General features: G+C 48.4%; 2 protein-coding genes across 2 annotated transcripts in view; one reads left to right on the forward strand and one right to left on the reverse strand.

Moving 5' to 3' along the window:
* Positions 1-17,745, forward strand: part of SERINC3 (serine incorporator 3) — a 379,749-nt gene that overhangs the window by 310,766 nt on the left and 51,238 nt on the right. The gene's annotated exons all lie outside the window — the stretch shown is intronic.
* The window catches only part of TOX2 (TOX high mobility group box family member 2), a 130,471-nt gene continuing 116,352 nt past the window's right edge, over positions 3,627-17,745 (reverse strand). Inside the window, exons 4-9 of the mRNA XM_004272868.3 lie at positions 10,622-10,861; positions 8,018-8,245; positions 7,472-7,552; positions 6,256-6,651; positions 5,428-5,555; positions 3,627-4,607 (exon numbers count right to left, since the gene is read on the reverse strand). Of these exons, the coding sequence (XP_004272916.1) occupies positions 4,571-4,607; positions 5,428-5,555; positions 6,256-6,651; positions 7,472-7,552; positions 8,018-8,245; positions 10,622-10,861 (1,110 nt within the window). The 3' untranslated portion in view covers positions 3,627-4,570. The remainder of the gene's footprint in view (positions 4,608-5,427; positions 5,556-6,255; positions 6,652-7,471; positions 7,553-8,017; positions 8,246-10,621; positions 10,862-17,745) is intronic.

Below are 17,745 nucleotides of genomic sequence, written 5' to 3' on the forward strand. Positions count from 1 at the left end.
AAGCCTGGCTCTGCCGGCAGAAGATCAAGCGCGGTCAGCGTCAGATGGGCAGAGATGGGCAGGTGGCTGGGGGGTGGGGGTGCCTTCTGGCAGCAGGAACACCTTCCCTCTGGAGAGGAGGGAGGATGGAGGCCCAGGTAACCCCTGCATGTGGCGTGAAACTGAGGCCAGACAGAGGAAGGGCTACGGTGTTGTGATGAGGGACAGCCTGCCTGGGAGGATCTTGGTTCTGCTTCCTACGGGTCACCTGACCTTGGGCAAGTTCCTTCCCCATTTCCTCATATGTGACTTGGGGTGAGTAAAAGTCTCCTCTTCCAAGAGTTGCTGTGAGTAATAAGGAGTTAATAAATACATGTAAAGTTCTTCGAAATTGTTATTATTGTTGTTATTTAATCTCTACACCGGAAGGTACAGTTTCCCGTATTATGTACTAGCCAGGATATAGTGGGGTGTGTGCGTGGGCATTGTGGGCGTGTGGTATGTGACGTGTATGGCGTGTGTGCCCATGTGCTATGCATGTGTATATGTCTGTATTCTTTTCCATTATAGGGTATTACAAGATATTGAATACAGCTCCCTGTGCTCTACAGTAAATCCTTGCTGTTTATCTATTTTATATACAGAGTGCGTATCTGCTAATCCCGTACTCTGAATGCATCCCTCCCCGCCCAGCTTCCCCTTTAGAGAATCACAGCCACAGGGCCAGCCTCTGGCGTCTGGGGTCAGGGAAGCATGGCACTCTCCAACCACGGGCCAGTCCTCCAGTTCAGTCCTGGTCACTGGGCAGGGCACAGCCCAGATGTCCCCTACCCAGGAAGCTTTAGCAGACACCAGCCGGACTGGGGACCCCTCTTCAGCATTCTCCTGGCTCCCTCTTTTTGCATTGGCCACATAGTAGTTTTAATTTTATATTTTTGTGATTTATGAGATGAAATTATAACTTTACGATCAATTAAATATTACTGTTTTCATCCTCTGCCTCCCCCGCTTGCCTTAAGCTCCTAGACTGGCAGAATCTGTGCTCGATTCCACTTGGCCTTCCTGGTGCTCAGCGAAGGGCCTGGCAGAGAGTAACTCCTCGGTTATTTGCGTTCCTGCTGAATGAATACATTGAATTTTCGCATCCTGGACTCCGAAATTTAATTGGAAGGCCCATCTGTGCCATGTTGCCCACAATCGGTCTCACGTGGAAATCTGTACGTAGCCCTGGAGGGAGGGGTTACCACTAGGCAATCCTAGGACCAGCCATGCCTTCCTTCCGGGGTGGGAGGCTTGGCCTTTGGCCCCGCTGGGAGCCCTGCTAGGATTCCAGTGTGTTTAGGGGGGGCTGGGAGATGGATGCCGCTGAAGCAGGCGCTTGGCACCAGGAAGGGCGAACGGTTTTGGTTCTGGGGCCAGTTTCACGGACAGGGGGTGGGCTGGGCGTGGAGGGTAGCTGCAGGCAGGAGCTGAGGGTCCTCACAATGTCAGGGCCACTGCACTAGGGTCCAGGCAATAGCACGTGACCTCGAGGTACGGCGGGCCCAGGCCGCAGACCGGCCTTGGCATAGCGGGGGCGCAGTGGCTGCAGGGGTACCTGGTCTATTCTGAGGCTGTGGAGCCCGGGGTGCAGGTTTGGGAGCACAGGGCGAAGGCATCTGCGGCAGAGGTGCTTCTACGGCGGGTGTGGCGTCGGGCTCCCAGGGAATCCGTGGGCTGTACCAACATCATCTCAGGGCAGAGTTGGAAGAAGGCGGCAGACACTGCTTCCTGGGGAGAGGACTTCTTAGGGGAGAGGATTTCTTTGTATGTGGGAACCTAGATCCCCCCTTGCGCGAAGCTTGAGTTGGTTTCAGGGGCTGAAAGTCTTGCATTTGAAGGTAGGGCCAGAGCCAGTGAAAGAATACGGAGCTTTACTGGTGTGGCCTCACTGCTCAGCTAGGATGGGTAGGTCCATGGCCCGAGAAATAGAGCCTGAGATGGGATCTCTGGGTCAAGAAGCTTACCAGGTGGGTGCTCTCAGAAGGGGGTGAGGGAAGCAGGGCAGGGTAGAGAAGCAGCTAAGCAAGGATGGAGACCTGCTGCATCATGATCTGCCGGGAGCTCTGGAGCATGAGTGGTACCAAGGAGCCGGCTGCTCCGTTATTCGGTCACTAGCTGAGGATAGCTCTGGGGAACGGGGCATCCCCTCCTGGTCCAGGGCAATGCCTGGGACAAAGGGGGCCGCTGAGAACTGTGAGTGGCCACCACTCAGGAGCTGGGAGATGGGTTCTGGCCCATAAAGCGATCTGGGGGAGGCACCGACAGCATCCGCTGTAGTTAGCATCGTGGGCTCCACGGCCCTGAAATCAGCCTTCTTGTACCTTCCACTGACCATTGGCCCTGTTTCCACTCTCTGGGGCCGCAGGACGCACCCGCTTGGCCACCCCCGGATCTATGTAGGCAGAGTATTCAGACTCTGCTTGGGTGCCTCTGACTGTCCCTTGCAGCCGAGAGAGAGGCCAGCCTCGGCATGTGGATGTGTCCAAAGGAATCCCGAGCTCCTGGTGCAGCGATGGGCGGCGGGGCAGGTAGGAGTGTCCGCCTCGAGAGCGAGAACCCGAGAGCCTTGCACTCTTGTTATCTGGGGCTGTCTGCATGGATTCCAATGATGCTGTTTTCTCCAATGTCGAAGCAAGAGTCGAATATTAAACTAAGTCATCAGTGTGTTACTGACAAGCTCCACAAAGGGAAGGAAATCGTGACCACGTGAAATATTTATGCTTCACGTCGCAACAATGCTACTGACATGACAGCGTGTTGTCTTTGTTTGGCTGGTTTTTCTTTTTTTCTTTTTCCAAAGTGGATTACAGAGCGCCCCCACAGTGAGGGGGGAAACTGCCCACAGAGAAATTGCGCCTCATCCCGGGAGCTGTTGTCTGGGCGAAGCGGGGCTACATGATTGGAGAACGAGGGGCCAGGCCCGTGGAGTCTCCTCTGTCTGGGTCATGGGCCTGGTTTGGGGTGCCAGCACCTGTCCCCCTCCTCAAAATAGCTGTGTCACGCGGCGCAAAAGCTGCAGTCTCCCCAGAGCTCCACGACACCAGCGACTGTGATTTTTCCAGATACAATGAAAGTAGTCATGTAATTATTACTTTTTTGGGAAGTATCACCCCCTAAAATCTGTCAGGAAACCTGGCTAGGAGCCTCTCCTTGTCTGGGATGCTGGCTACACTCGGGCTTGGAGGAGTCCCTCTGCCCGCCCTGGGCTCCTGCTGTCCTGAACCCACCTCTCACCTCCACCAGACTGGAAGATTCCAGACGTCAGAGGCCCCATCGGTGGCGAGGGAGTGGTCAGTAGGGACTCACTGCGGTCACCTGCCCGTGAGGGCCCTTGCGTGGCCAGCACTCTATGCCAGAGCGCCTGGAATCATCATGAGAACCCTACGTGTTCACACCATCATTATCCCACTTCTACAGATGGGAAGACTGAGGCCAGCAGGGCTCTGTCACCCATAGAGACCCTTGGGGGTGGGGAAAGGGCAGGTGGGACTTTGCCCTCAATCTGACTGACACCAGAGGCTCTGTCCTGGTGAAGCCACCACCAAAGTCCACTCCAGAAGGCCTGGCCCTGGCTTACCAAGTGTAAGGAGAGACAGGCTTGTTGCCAACTTTTCAGAAGTTTTATTATAAAGAAATTCGAGAGAAGCACTGTGCACCGAGGCAGACATTTGCAGGGTCAGAAAACGGCTGCAAACATTAAGAACCCAAACCCAAACCGAGCCCCCAAAGCACGCACACTTTATGATAAACTGCAGTGTCGTTCTCAGTTGTTCCTTATAAATAGACAGAAGTCGTTGTTGGCCATTTTAAATAAACGTATGATTAAAAGAAAAAAAAGCGCAACGTCTCTGAGTGTGGCTATAAATCGTCCGGTTCCTGCTGTACAGACAGACGATCAAATGGTTTGGCCGCTTCTTTCGTGCACATCTCCCTTAAGATAACACTTAAAAAAATGTGCTAAGGGTCATAGAAAATGCTTTTTACCTTAAAGGAATCTACTTTTCCCCCACCCCTCCCCACCCTGCAACAAAATAATCTTACAGGTGTCTTCAGCACAGTTTCTAAAACACTTAGTCAACTAGTACTTACACGGAGCCAACAGTTTATGTTTCATAATGTCTTGTTCGCACTGTAAAACCGTATTTGCACGTCTGGGGCGGAGCTGGTCCCTGCCCTATGCATCTGGGGGCGGGTTTCTGCTGCAGAGTGATCCGTCCAGGGGCGGCTCACGCGACTTTGGGCTGGGGCCAGACGTCCCGACGTGGGGTACGGTGGCAGGGAGAGGAGCAGGGTCCACAGTAACCCTGGAGCAAGCAGGTCAGGGGGCGGAAGGTTCCTGCAGGTTCTTTGGGCTGGCGGCGGGCGGTGCGCTGCCTCTGCAGAGTCTGGTGGGAGGTTGAGGAAGAGACTCAGCCCGGGGCCGTGGTCGTGTCACTGCTCTCTCTTCTCCGGCACCCTGCTTCCTGCCAAGGCCTCTTTTCTGCTGTCAGCCCTTCAGGCTCTGAGCAGTGCCCTTCCAGCAAGCCTCAGGGAGGAGAGGGAGGTGGGCTTAGGTGAGGTAGAGCGATTTATCCCTGGGGAGGAGGCTGGGGGAGAAAGGAGAGGCTGTCAGAGTGGATGTGACACCTCCACCCCGCCCCAGGCGCCCCCCTGGCCCTCAAGGGCCTGGACACAAGGCCCAGGGCACATCAGGACACCTGCTCCCTGGCCCTTCACGCCCTCCCTGGATTCGGCTGCCCCTCTGAGGATGAATGAGGGTCTGTCCTGGCCCCTCCCTGACTACCCACTGGGCAGAACCGAACACCCCTCCTGGAATCCTGGCAGGGGACCACCTGGTCCTCAGCGGATACAAAAAGCTCAAACCTCAAAATGAGACCAAGTCTGTGCTGTGATTGGTGCCCAGAGCTCCCATGGGATCAGGCTGAAGCCAGTCTCCAGCTGAGGCCACGCCCTCGCTAAGCTCCCTCCCTGCCCTGGTCTGCTTCCCTCCCCCACCCCGTCTCCTGCAGGTTCTCCCTGAACATGTATACATCGTCGAGGACACCCAAATCCCTGCCTCAAGCTCTGCTTCTGAGGAAGCTGACTAAAGACAGATGGCTTAGCTATGAATGCCATGTCAAGCACTTGTGAAAAAGGACAGGATGGAAGGAAAACCAGCAAGAGTGAAGACAGGCCTTAGTTTCCCCTGCGGGCCTGGAAGCAGACCAGCTGAGTCCCTCTGGGGCCTTGTTTTGGTCCTCTCCTGAAGACGACGGGCACTCGGTGCCCAAGAGAACCTCCTGCAGGGCTGACAGTGACCTGCGGTGTCCCCCTTGTCTTTTCCCACCCTGTCATCCCGTCCTCACGCTCCACGTGTAGGCAGGACAAGGGCAGCACCAAGGGCGGGCGAGTGGGGTGAGGGCCGACCTGCAAGTGCTGATGCCACACTCCCCGCTGGGGTAACTGCTGTCCCAGTCTCCGCTGCTCGTGGGGTTGGATGGGCCAGGGGAGCGGGATCCGGAACCACTGGGGAACTCAGAGATGTGAGGGAAGTCCTGCCGAGGTGGGGAGGAGGCGGTGAGCAAAGGAGAGAGAATGGGGTGCATCTCAGGCAGCAAGAGGGGACGGGGGTGTGTTCACAGAGACACCTCCCCGGCTTATAAGAAATCTCCGCTCTGCCTCTCTGCCTGCAACGCTTCTTTCTTTTCCCTAGTAGAGCACGTTCTGGAAAATTCAACCCTTGTCTTAGCTACATGGGGGGGAGGGGGTGACAGACTTTCTTTTCCTGGACCTCAGTTTCCCACTCTGTAAAATGGATTTCTTGGGCTGAGTGACCTCCCAGGGCCAAGCAAGCCTTGTAATTACCAGTGTCTGTGGAGCAATTCGGGGGATCTGGCTTCAAAGCCTTTGGGGAGAGCCAGGAGCTAGGGTTGATCTAGCAGAAGCCACAGTGGCCTCAACCCCTCCAGCCAGAGAGCAGAAATGGACAGAGGCTGAGGGAGGAGGGTCTGAGGTACCCTAAGAATCTGAAGAATCTGTCTGGCTACTTGCCAACTGTTCTCCGCAGCCAGAGCATCTCACGCAAGGTGTACTCGCCCCATTTCACAGTTGCAGTAACTGAGGCTCAGAGAGGTAAGGTGCTAAGGCTGAGGTCACACAGCCGGTGAGTGGCAGGGCCAGTATTTGGAATCCCAAGCTGCCTCCCCTTTCTGCAAGGGGTCCCCGAGGGGCATGTTCTCACTGGACCCTGCTTACCTGTGGCCCTGGAGGTGAGGGGCTCACGGCCAACTGCACCTGGAGTGCCATGGGAGCGGGCAGGATGGGAGGCTGGGGGGCTGGGGACATGCTGACAGGTGGGCTGAGGAGGGTGCCCTGGGTGTGGGGCGGCAGTGGCAGCTGCTGGTGCAGGGGGCTGCTGAGAGGGAAGGAGGGGGGCGGTGGCGGGGATGCACTGAGGCCTGGCAGCAGCGACTTGGAGCCCAGCGTCCGGGCAAGGCTGGCGGGGGAGGCCCCGCTGCGGAAGGCCTGCAGGTCGGATGGCGTCAGGAAGGAGGCCAGGCCTGGCATGGCGTACATGGGCTGCTTGGGTGGGAGCATTTTGGCCGGTGGGTTCGCCTGAGTGTTCTTCGTCTCACCCTGGTCGGGGGAGCTCTGGAAGGAGACAGACACCAGTCACTCTGGAGAAGGTGCATAAGCCAGAACTTGGGCCACGAGGTTGTGTGGTTTTGTCACCCACTGGCGTGGCTCCTGGATGGCCCTCAGGCCCCTGGGGAAAGAGCTGGGGACTCACCAGAGATAATCCAGGGTCGAGCACACTTGGCTCTGACCATCCAACCACCCCTGCTTTAATCCCTGGGGCCTCCCCTGCCCACGGGAGAACCCATGCTTCTCAGCCTGGCCCGAGGGGCCAGCATCGTCCAGCTGGGCTATCCTCTACTTAGGCTTCTCCCCAGCCTCTGCGCCTCAGTGTGGGCCGTTCCCTTGATTTGGGACACCCTCTTCGCTTGGCCCTTTATGGCCTAACCCAGAAGCCATGTCCTCTGTAGCAGCTTCCAGACCACCCGCTGCCCCCCGTGGACCACACAACCACTGCCAGTGCTGAGCCTCCTGCAGTGCTCGTGCTGAGGAATGAGGCAGAGAGCGCAGGACGGGAGGAAAGGCCGCATCTGAAGACTGGCAAAACTGGGTCTCAATCCCGGTACAGCCACCTAACAAGCTGGCTACTCACAGGCAGGTCGCTTAACTCCACTGTGTAACGGGTCCTTCTTGGAAGAATTAAATGAGATGCATGTACACTATGCATGTAAAGCACGAGCTTGGCACAGAGGCGGTGCGCTGGAGAAGGGACCACACTGGCCTTATCCATCCCTCCCGAGACCTATGGTGTTGACCATTCCCGCCTTGGTTCTTGCTCTAACCCTCAAGTGGCCCCATTCTTATCAGGGCTGGGCCTAGGGATCCCAGGTGTTACCTTGGAGACAAGGCTGGCCCTGTAGGCTGCCAGAGCCTTCAGATACTCCTTCTTCGCTGCTTCGGTCTTCCTCTTGTAGGCCTGAAAGATCCAAGATGTGGGCAGTATCGAGGAGAGGTCAGGTGGTCAGCCTGAGCTCACAGGGCTGGTAACTGGCATTTACCTCGGAGCTAGCTCTGCTCCTATTCTCCCTGCAGGCCCCTGAGAGGAGGCCACGGGCCTCTGGTCAGCGGATAAGAAAGCTCTGGCTTGGACCCCAGACTTTTAAGAGTTGGAGGCCAAGATGGATGAAGATGCCTGTTCTCATTTAACAGATGAGGAAGCAGAGGTCCAGTTTTTTTCTCCACTTAACCAAGTGGCTAGTGAACGCAGCTGCAAAACAGCCAGATCAGAAGGGTCCTACCTCCCCAGCTTACAGATGGGCAGACTGAGCCTAGCAAAGACCTCTGCAGGAGCCTCTAGTTCCAGAGGCTGGGCCTGGTTCCAGACCTTCCAAGTCTGACCTCAGAGGCTTGAGGGATGGCCCAGAAAGGGACGGAGGCTCACCTGCTTCTGCTCCTCTCCCAAGCTGTCCCACATGGAGGCCACGATTTTGGACACATCCCCGAAGGTTGCACTGGGGTTCTGTCCCTTGATGGCGGCCTGAGTGTCTCTGAAGAAAAGCGCGTAGGCCGACACAGGCTTCTGCGGCTCATTGGGGTCCTTCTTCTTCTTCTTCTTTGGGTTCTTGGCCTTTCTGCCGGGGTCGGCGGAGGGTCTCTTTTCTCCCGACATCTGCCCGGGTGAGAGGAGTCAGAAATCAGAGAAGTCCGGGACCTCCTGCCAAAGGGGACCTGACCCAGCCTCAGGCAGAGCTGGACTTTCCTCAGCTTTTCCCTGCTTGCCCAGCCCTGCTTATACACAGGCAGCACCTGGGGGCTGGCCCCGCTCCTCCCGGGCTTGAACACACACACACACACACACACACATGCATGCACACATGTCCTGGGTATGAGCCCTGGGTTTTTCTGTTTTCTTTCTTTCTTTTGCTTTTTTTTAAGTCTAGTACTGCATTTTTCGTTTAACTCATCAATGAGAATCAGCATGATGGTAAAGTTGATTCAAAGAAATACAAGAGAAAGAAACTGGTTAATGCCCTGGAGAACAATAAAGCTATCACCTCTGGGGCTTCTAGTCTTTTGTACTAGACAGAAGTCATTTGTGTCTCTACAGGGAAAAATTCATTTGCCTTGTAATCAGACAAAAATCATTCACATCTTCATTGCTTTTCCCCCAAGTTAACATCTTCCTTTACAGAGTGTAAACCCCCTAATCAATAATGAAGGAGGAATCAAAACAAAGGCACACTCTCCCAGAGAATCAGGTAATTTTTGAGAGTCTGTTAGACGATGCTGTACTATGCCATTGAAAGAACGTGCAGTTATCCGTTTTTGGACTATTTCCAAGTTTTGGATAGATATATTTTTCTTAACAGCTCTCCCCTCCTGTGATCACAAATAATCCCCAAAGATTATCCTTGATTACATAAGATCAGTCTCTTCCACCACATTTCAGCTGTGTGATTTGGGTCCAGTGGCTTAGTCCCCCTGACCCCCTTTGAAGTTGTTGGATGGAGTGAGGTTAATGGAACTGTCGCCAGGTGTGGCCTCACCCTGGACACCTGGCCCCTGATGCTGTCAGACGCCAGGACCACCATACTGCGAGCACCTCACTTAGGGCTTCCAGGATGCGGAGCGGGTGGGAATACCCCCCCACAGACTAGGACTCCCGGGCCACCCAGGGACCAGGGATGTTGCTCAAAGGCCCTGGATCCTGCCGTGGAGACCATGGCTCTATGCACCAAGGAAATGAAAGTGACACCATGAGCTGATAAGGAAACTGTGGGCCAGTGGATAAGACTCAGGCCTGCACATCTGAGGGATGGGGAGGGGCAGTCTGTAGCCACATTGGTTCTGTTCCTGAGTGTTTCTCTGCAGCCACTCACCTCCCCAAGCCTTAGTTCTGTCAGCACTGTGGCAAGGCTCTGACAGGACAGGAGATGCGGACGGATGTGCCTTGTAATTGATGGAGAGCTGAGCAGGTGAGGCACTGCAGGCGGTTAAGGGCACATATGCTGGAGCCAGATTGCAACCACCTTGGTTTAAATCCTGGTTCTATGACACTTGATACGTTACTTAACCTCTCTGTGCCTCAGTTTCCCCATCTGCCAATCGAAGATGATAAAGGCACCTACCACATAGGGTTGCGATGAAGATTACGTGGATTAATTCCTGTCGTGTCCTTAGAATAGTGTCTGGCCCGTGAAAGTGTTTTAGAAGGGTTTGTTAAACAAAAAGAAAATAAAATTAAAACCTCCCCTGCCTGGACTACAATAGAGACCAAGTTATCCTGAGGATGTAGCTGGACCAGGATCCAGAGGTGCCCACCCCAGCCTGGAGGTCAGGGTACCTGCAGGATGGCATGGGTGCCATGGTTACTGCCCAAGGCCTCTGCAGGGCCGCCACGTGGAAAGGGGTGAGAGGCCCTTATGAAGAAGAAAGGGAGGGAGGCGTTGTGGAATCAAGCCTGGATTCTGCCGGCGACTCATTGGGAGATTCCGGGCATGCACATCCACCCCTGGCCTTTTGGGGCCTCTGTTTTCGTAAAAACAAGATGCTCTTCGACAGGGAGGGAGATCTAGAGTCAGTGCAAAGAAAGGATGGGAGCCTGGACACATGGTGAGTTCTCATCCCTGACGTGTTCTTGAAGAGGCAGCACCACCCCTGGTTCAGGGATACAGGGTGGGCCACGCCCCCAAGGGGGGGGAGTCATTTTTAGTGCTCCATCCTGCAGTGCTGCCCAGAGCACTGCTGGACCACGCATCTTTGTGGTCCTCCAAAGTGGGCCAAAAAGGCCAAAATGGTCATAAGACATGGCCCTGAGGATCTTGCCAATGCCAGCAATGCCACTGAAACGACCCATTGGCTATTCAGGAATAAGACGACATCACGTTTATCCAGAATTTTCCTCCTTTTTTTTTTTTTCCAGCAAAGGGTAGAGTTATACTCTTCTAGTCTTTTCTAGAAGTAGGTAATGACCATTTCCATGCAGGGCCTGTCCCCTTGCTGACAGGAGGGCATCTTAAGCCTTTGCATCTCCATCCCTACGTACCTTGAAATGCGCTTCCGACTCCTCCTCCTGAGTTGAACTGGAGGGAGACGGGGTCGCCGACTTGCTCCCTGGGGGTGACGGGGAGCTGTGGGCGATGCCACTCCGGACGCCCATCTGAGAAATGAGCTGGGACTGGCTGAGGGCGCTCATGTGGCTGGCCAGCATCGCCGGGCGGCCCAGCAGGGGCCCTGGTCGGCCCGAGTCATAGGCAGCAACCTCTGAGTGGACCATCTCCTGGATCTGAGAGAAGAGGAGATTGCATGTTGAGTTCGAAGGGACCAGCACATCTGCATGTGTATGTACCAGACTCAGAGGAGGGGGTCCCCTCTGAGCTGTGGCTTCCCCATGGATCGCCCACAGGTGAGGGTCCATTCTATTCCGACCCCTGCACAATTAGATGCACCTCTGGGGGGGGCCATTCTGTTGATAGTCACCCTGGACAGAGAGTCAGCATCTCAGCCCTTGCTAGAGAGCCCAGTCCAGCTGTGAAGAGATCATTTTATGATACTGGGTTTTCCTTCCTGGAACACGGTGTATCTTTGCATTTATTCACTATGCAGCGTGATAGCAAAGAGCATAGACGTTGGAAGCCGAATGCATTTTGAATCCTGGTTCTGCTGCTTATACGCTGGGTGACTTTGGCCAAGTTACTTAACCTCTTTGTGCCTCAGTTTCTTCACCTGAAAAATTTGGATAATGATTAAACTTACCTTCTAGGGTTGTTAAGGATTAAATCTGCCTGGCACATAGCAAGCCCTATCTTGTACGAGGGTTTGTTAAATACATAGAATAAATAAATCCCTTAATAAAGTTTGCACATTTTTCCCCCACAGGTCAGTCGTTTTCTTATTATCTATTCACCATGATATTTTCTAACTGGTTATTTTTAGAATATAAAGCAAGCTACTAATTTTTATATACAGGCATTTCTCATGCTAAACACATTTAGAATAGTGTACACTTTTTGCCTAAAAATTACATACACACACACACTGTTCAGTGAGGCATGCCAATTTGCATAGTCTTACAATTATTTTTATTTCCTCTGAATTTGTGGTTAAATTCTAATTTTATTTATTTATTTATTTATTGCGGTACGCGGGACTCTCACTGTTGTGGCCTCTCCCGTTGCGGAGCACAGGCTCCGGACGCGCAGGCTCAGCGGCCATGGCTCACAGGCACAGCCGCTCCGCGGCATGTGGGATCTTCCCGGACAGGGCATGCACCCGTGTCCCCTGCATCGGCAGGCAGACTCTCAACCACTGCGCCACCAGGGAAGCCCTAAATTCTAACTTTTAATATCCAGTATCTGTGTTTTCCTTTACTTGTTCTTCGTTAGGGAGCCTCATCGGTTTTCTATTTTATTTTGTGGGATTTTTTTTTGCTCCTCAAAAGAATCAAATTTCAAATTTATCAGGTCTACTCCTCCGTTTTCTAATTCCTTAATACCTAATTTTATCTTTATTAATCTCTTCCTCTGATTTTTACATATTTATTAGTGTTGCTTCCCCCTCAATTTTGGGTCGCATTTTCAATTCAGTATTTTCATTCTCAATGTTTAGAAGTAGGTTTCATGCTATGAATTTTCCTCTGAACATGACCTTAACGTTTCTCAGACTTCATCACGTGAGATTTTCATTATTGTTCTTTTTGATGTATTTATTTTTAAATTTCAGTTTTAATTTCCTCTCATCCAATCGATGTTTAAGAAGAGTTCTGAAATTACTTTTTTTTAAAATTTAATATAATTTTAAAAAATTTTTGGCTGCGTCGTTTCTTCGTTGCTGCGCACAGGCTTTATCTAGTTGCAGCGAGCGGGGTCTACTCTTCATTGCTGTGCGCGGGCTTCTCATTGCAGCGCCTTCTCTTGTTGCGGAGCACGGGCTCTAGGCGCGTGGCCTTCAGCAGTTGCAGCACCCGGGCTCAGTAATTGTGGCTCATGGGCTTAGTTGCTCTGCGGCATGTAGGATCCTCCCAGACCAGGGCTTGAACCTATGTCCCCCTGCACTGGCAGGCGGATTCTTAACCACTGTTAACCACTTCCCTGTACCACCAGGGAAGTCCGAGTTCTGAAATTTCTGTGCCACCAGGGTAGTCCGAGTTCTGAAATTTCTAAGAGGTCAAAACTTTTTGTTGTTTCTTTTCCTTTTGCTCCTAATTTCTAGTAACAAACGTGATCTAAGAATATGATCTGTACTATTTGCACTTTTGAAAATTTATTCAGGTTTCCTTTAAGACTCACATATGTTTAAATTTTGTATATATTTCACAGTATTTAAGGGCAAAGGGGAGCTGTGTTTGCAGAGTAATATAATAGTGTGACATTTCTCTGTCTTATCAGTGGTGATTATATTATTTCGATTCCTTTGGTTTGTCAAAGTTGCCTACAACTTTCTGCTTCCATCAAAATCTCCCTTTAATGCTTAAAGTTTTTGTTTTGGGAATTTGATGTTGGTTTTTATTGCAAAAAGAAAACTGGCAATTATATCTTCATAACGGATTAAACTTTAGTATTATTATAAAGTGTCTAATTTTTGCCTTGAATTCAGTGGAGTCTGATATGAACACTGCTATCCTTGCCTGTATATATATATATATTTGTTTGAATTTGTTTGGCGTTTCTTCATTTCTGAGGAACTTTCTTTTTTACGTGTCAGTTTCCATTCTTTCGGGTTATCTTTGTCAAATGTTGGTTTTTTTGTGTGATGGTCAGCTTTAGAAAAAGAACTGAGTTGTTTCCCTTTTTCATTATGTCCTGGAAGAGTATAAATAACAAAGAAATGATTATTTTCCTTAGAGAACTGAAAGAGTTTAGACATAAAAACATCTGAGGCCCAGGGCTTTTTGAAAGATTGATTTTCACAATATTTGCTATGGCTAATAGGTCTATTTTAGTTTCCACATTCTCTTGAGTTAGTTTGGTTTTATAGATATATATATATATACACACACACATATATTTAGAAAATTGTATACTTCATCCAGATTTTAATACCAGTAGCATAAAATTAGGATAACATTACCATATTTTAAACCTACTCTATGGTTTTAAATCCCCATTCTCAATTGTAATACTGTGAATGCATGTTGCTTTTTAAAATTTTCCTTCTCAAAATTTATATATTTTGAACTGTCCAAAGAACCAGTTCTTATATTTAAACAAATCTATTTGACAACTTTTCTGATCATTATTAAATTTTGCTTTTCTCTCTATGAATAGTAACTTCGGGTATCATGTTGCTTTTTATCTAGCTTTTCAAATTAAACAATTTACTTATTTTCACATTTTCTTTTTTAATAATAGAAGTAGCTAGGGCAGGGGTTCAAACAGGGACACTTTTGCCATGTAGGAGATGTTTTTGGTTTTTAACTGGGTGAGGGGGGTGCTGCTACTGGTGTCTGGTGGGTCGAGGGGCCAGGGATTCTGCTCAACACCCTATAAAGCACAGAATGCTCCCCAACAAGAGTGATGTACCCCAAATGTCAACAGTGCTGAGGGCGAGAAGTCCAGCTCTGTAACCATGATGTTTTCCCCCTGAGGAGGACTCTAGCTGAATCATAGAAATATTTTAAAAATATTCTACAACTGAAGATCTGATTTTCCTTTTTACCCTAAAATTATTTGGAAAAGAGTCTTTATTCATGTAGCCTTTTGTGACTGTGGCCAGGGAACATAACACCTAGGATTTTATCTTTGTGGTACTGAAGTTTTCATTATGGCTTAAGATAGGATCAATTTTTGTAAAACTTTCATGTGCCTCTGAGATAATGTTTACTCGGTAACATACACATTTCTCTATGTGTCTATTCAATAAACTGTTTTGACTACTTTAGCTGTGAAATCTCGAGAAAAACGAGTTTAAGCCTCCTACTACTATTGTGTTCCTATCAGCTTCGCTATAGAATTTAAACCGGTTTTCTTTATATTGATGTGGTTATTCATTCCCATATATGTCCCAGAATGCTGTATTTTCACACGGCTTCTCCGTGTTAATTTTTTTTAAAGTATGTTTGCCTCAATTACTGTTTCTATCTTAAATCCTACTTTATCTGTGGCAATTATCACTTCCTTGGTTTTCCACTGTTTTATTTACTATACTTCCATAAAAATTTTTTTTAAAAACCACAGTGAGGTATCACCTCACATCTGTTAGAATGGATATTATCAAAAACACAAGAGATTACAAATGTTAGCAAGGGTGTGAGAAAAGGGAACCTATGTATACTGCTAGTGGGAATATAAATTGGTGTAGCCACTACGGAAAACAGTATGGAGGTTCCTCAAAAACTTAAAACTAGACTACCATATGATCCAGCAATCTCATCCCTGGGTATATATCCAGAAGAAATGAAATCACTACTTCGAAGAGATATCTGTACCCCATGTTTACTGCAGCAACATTCATAATAGCCAAGACGGGGAAGCAACGTAAATGTCCGTGAACAGATGAAGGGATAAAGAAAATACGGTACATTTTACAGTGTTATTCAGCCATAGAAAAGAAGGAAACACTGCCTTTTGTGGCAGTGTGGACGGACCTTGAGAGCATTAGGCTAAGTGAGATGAGTGAGACAGAGAAAGGCAAATACTTTATATTCTCACTCATATGTGGGTTCTAAAAAAGCTGAACTCAAATTGAGAGTACAGTGGTGGTCGCCAGGGCCAGGGGGTTGGGGGAAATGGGTGAAGGTGGTCAAAGGGTACAAACTTCCAGCTGTATGATAAATAAATTCTAGGGATCTAATATACAGCATGGTGACAATAATCACCAATACTATATTATATAATTAAAAGTTGTTAAAAGAGTAGATCTTAAAAGTTACCACCACATACACACTTATTATGGTAATTATTTCACAGTATATACATGCATCAAATCATCACGTTGCATACCTTAAACTTAAATATGTTAAATCTCAATAATACCTCAATAAAGCTGGAAAAATTTTTGAACACTTTGAACAAAAGGTAGATTTTAAAATCTATTCTCTAAACATCCTTTTCTATTCCAACATGTACACACTCCTTTTTCCATGAATCTTAAAGAAGGATCTGACATTATTTCTTCAAGGGCAAATTGGCCTTGGGGCTCTGTGTTTAGGGCTTGGTTTTTGTTTCTTTTTTTTTTCCTTCCCAGCTGCCTGTTTTAGAATTCTTCAGTCAGGTATACCTGAACTCAGTAATTTAATATATGGCCAACACTTGATAATGGCAGATTTTGAATTTTTGCAAATCTGCTAAGTCTGAAATGCTCCCAAAGTTGTTCTAATTTGCACTGCCCTGTTTACTAGAGAAGTCAAACATTTTTTCATTCGTTTCCTGGCCATTTGGGTTTCTGTTTATACTGCTGGTGGGAGTGTAAACTAGTAAGATACACACATTAGGAAGAAATCTGATAATCCATATCCCATAACCTAGCAATTCTATACCAAGATATTTACTGTAAAGAACTTTCCCACATGCACAAGAAGACATATATACTGCAGGAAACTTTAAAGACGCTGAAATGGGCAAATGAATGTTCTTTCAATGGGTGTTGGCTAGTCGACCTCAGGGTTATCTGTTTCTATAGAAATGTGTGCCTTTGTCTTTGACTAGGCTATCTGACAACTTTGTAAGCTGTACAAAAATGATATTAGTGCAACTTACTGTTTTATCATTAAGTTTTTTTAAATTGTGGTAAAATACACATAAGATAGGATTTACCATCTTAACCATTTTAAAGTGTTTCACATTGTTGTGCTACCGTCACTACCATCCATCTCCAGAGCTCTTTGCATCTTGTAGAACTGAGACTTTGTATCTATTAAACCATAGCTTCCTGTTGCTTCCTCCCTGCAGCCCCTGGCAACCGCCATTTTACTACTATGAAATTTGACTATTCTATGAATCTGACTGCTTTAGGTACCTCCTGAAGTGGAATCATACGGTATTTTTTCTTTTGTGTCTGGCTTATTTCACTTAGCATAACGTCCTTAATGTTCATCCACGTTGTAGCATGTATCAGAATTTCCTTCCTTTTAAAGGCTGAATAAAATTTCATTGTATGCATATAATGCATTTTGTTTATCCATTCATCTATTGATGGACACTTGGGTTGCTTCCATATTTTGGCTATTGTGAATAATGCTGCTATGAACACAGATGTACAGAGATCTCTTCAAGACCCTGCTATCAACTCTTTTGGATATATACCCAGAAATAGAATTGCTGGATCATATAGTAATTCTATTTTTAATTTTTGAGGAGCTGCCATATTGTTATCCATAGGGTCTACACCATTTTATATTCACACCAACAGTGCACAATTTCTCCACATCCTTGCCAACTCTTGTTTTCTCTCTCTCTCTCTTTTTTTTTTTTTTGGATAGTAACCATCCTAATGGCTGTGAGGTGGAATGCAAATGATTCTTATCCATAAAAATGCAAAAAATGTTTTCCGGTAGAGGTACAAGCTGATCGCATCCTGTAGAAAAGAAGAACCCGAACATTGTATTCTTGCTCTATAGATATCAACCAGTTTTGCATTTATAAGAAAATTTATTTCAGCATTCTTTTTTTTTTTTTTTTTTTGGTGTGTGTTACGCGGGCCTTTCACTTTGTGGCCTCTCCCGTGCTCCGGACGCGCAGGCTCAGCGGCCATGGCTCACGGGCCCAGCCGCTCCGCGGCATGTGGGATCTTCCCGGACCGGGGCACGAACCCATGTCCCCTGCATCGGCAGGCAGACTCTCAACCACTGCGCCACCAGGCAAGCTCTATTTCAGCATTCTTGATTGACTATATATGTACCTATTCATCAGATTGTTCTTTGAGCTGATTATAATATCTTACTGGCTTCCTCATTAGTGAATGAATTAAATAAATTGACATGTTTTCATTTTATATTTATATGAAAGTCATATTACCTTTCAAAAATTATATACTACAACAATGATCATTACAGCACTTTTTTTTTAACTCCAGAAAAACTGGGAATAATCTAAATGTTTGCCAGTTGGGAAATGGTGGTAATCTGTGATCTATTCACAGAATGGAATTCTGTACAGAGTTGAAGTGAATGGCCTGGAGCCACACCTGCCAATGAGGATGAACTCAAAACAATAATGAGTAAAGAGTTTCAGA

This window comes from Orcinus orca, chromosome 16 (genome assembly GCF_937001465.1).
Source record: "Orcinus orca chromosome 16, mOrcOrc1.1, whole genome shotgun sequence".
In the NCBI taxonomy this organism is placed as follows: Eukaryota; Metazoa; Chordata; class Mammalia; order Artiodactyla; family Delphinidae; genus Orcinus; species Orcinus orca.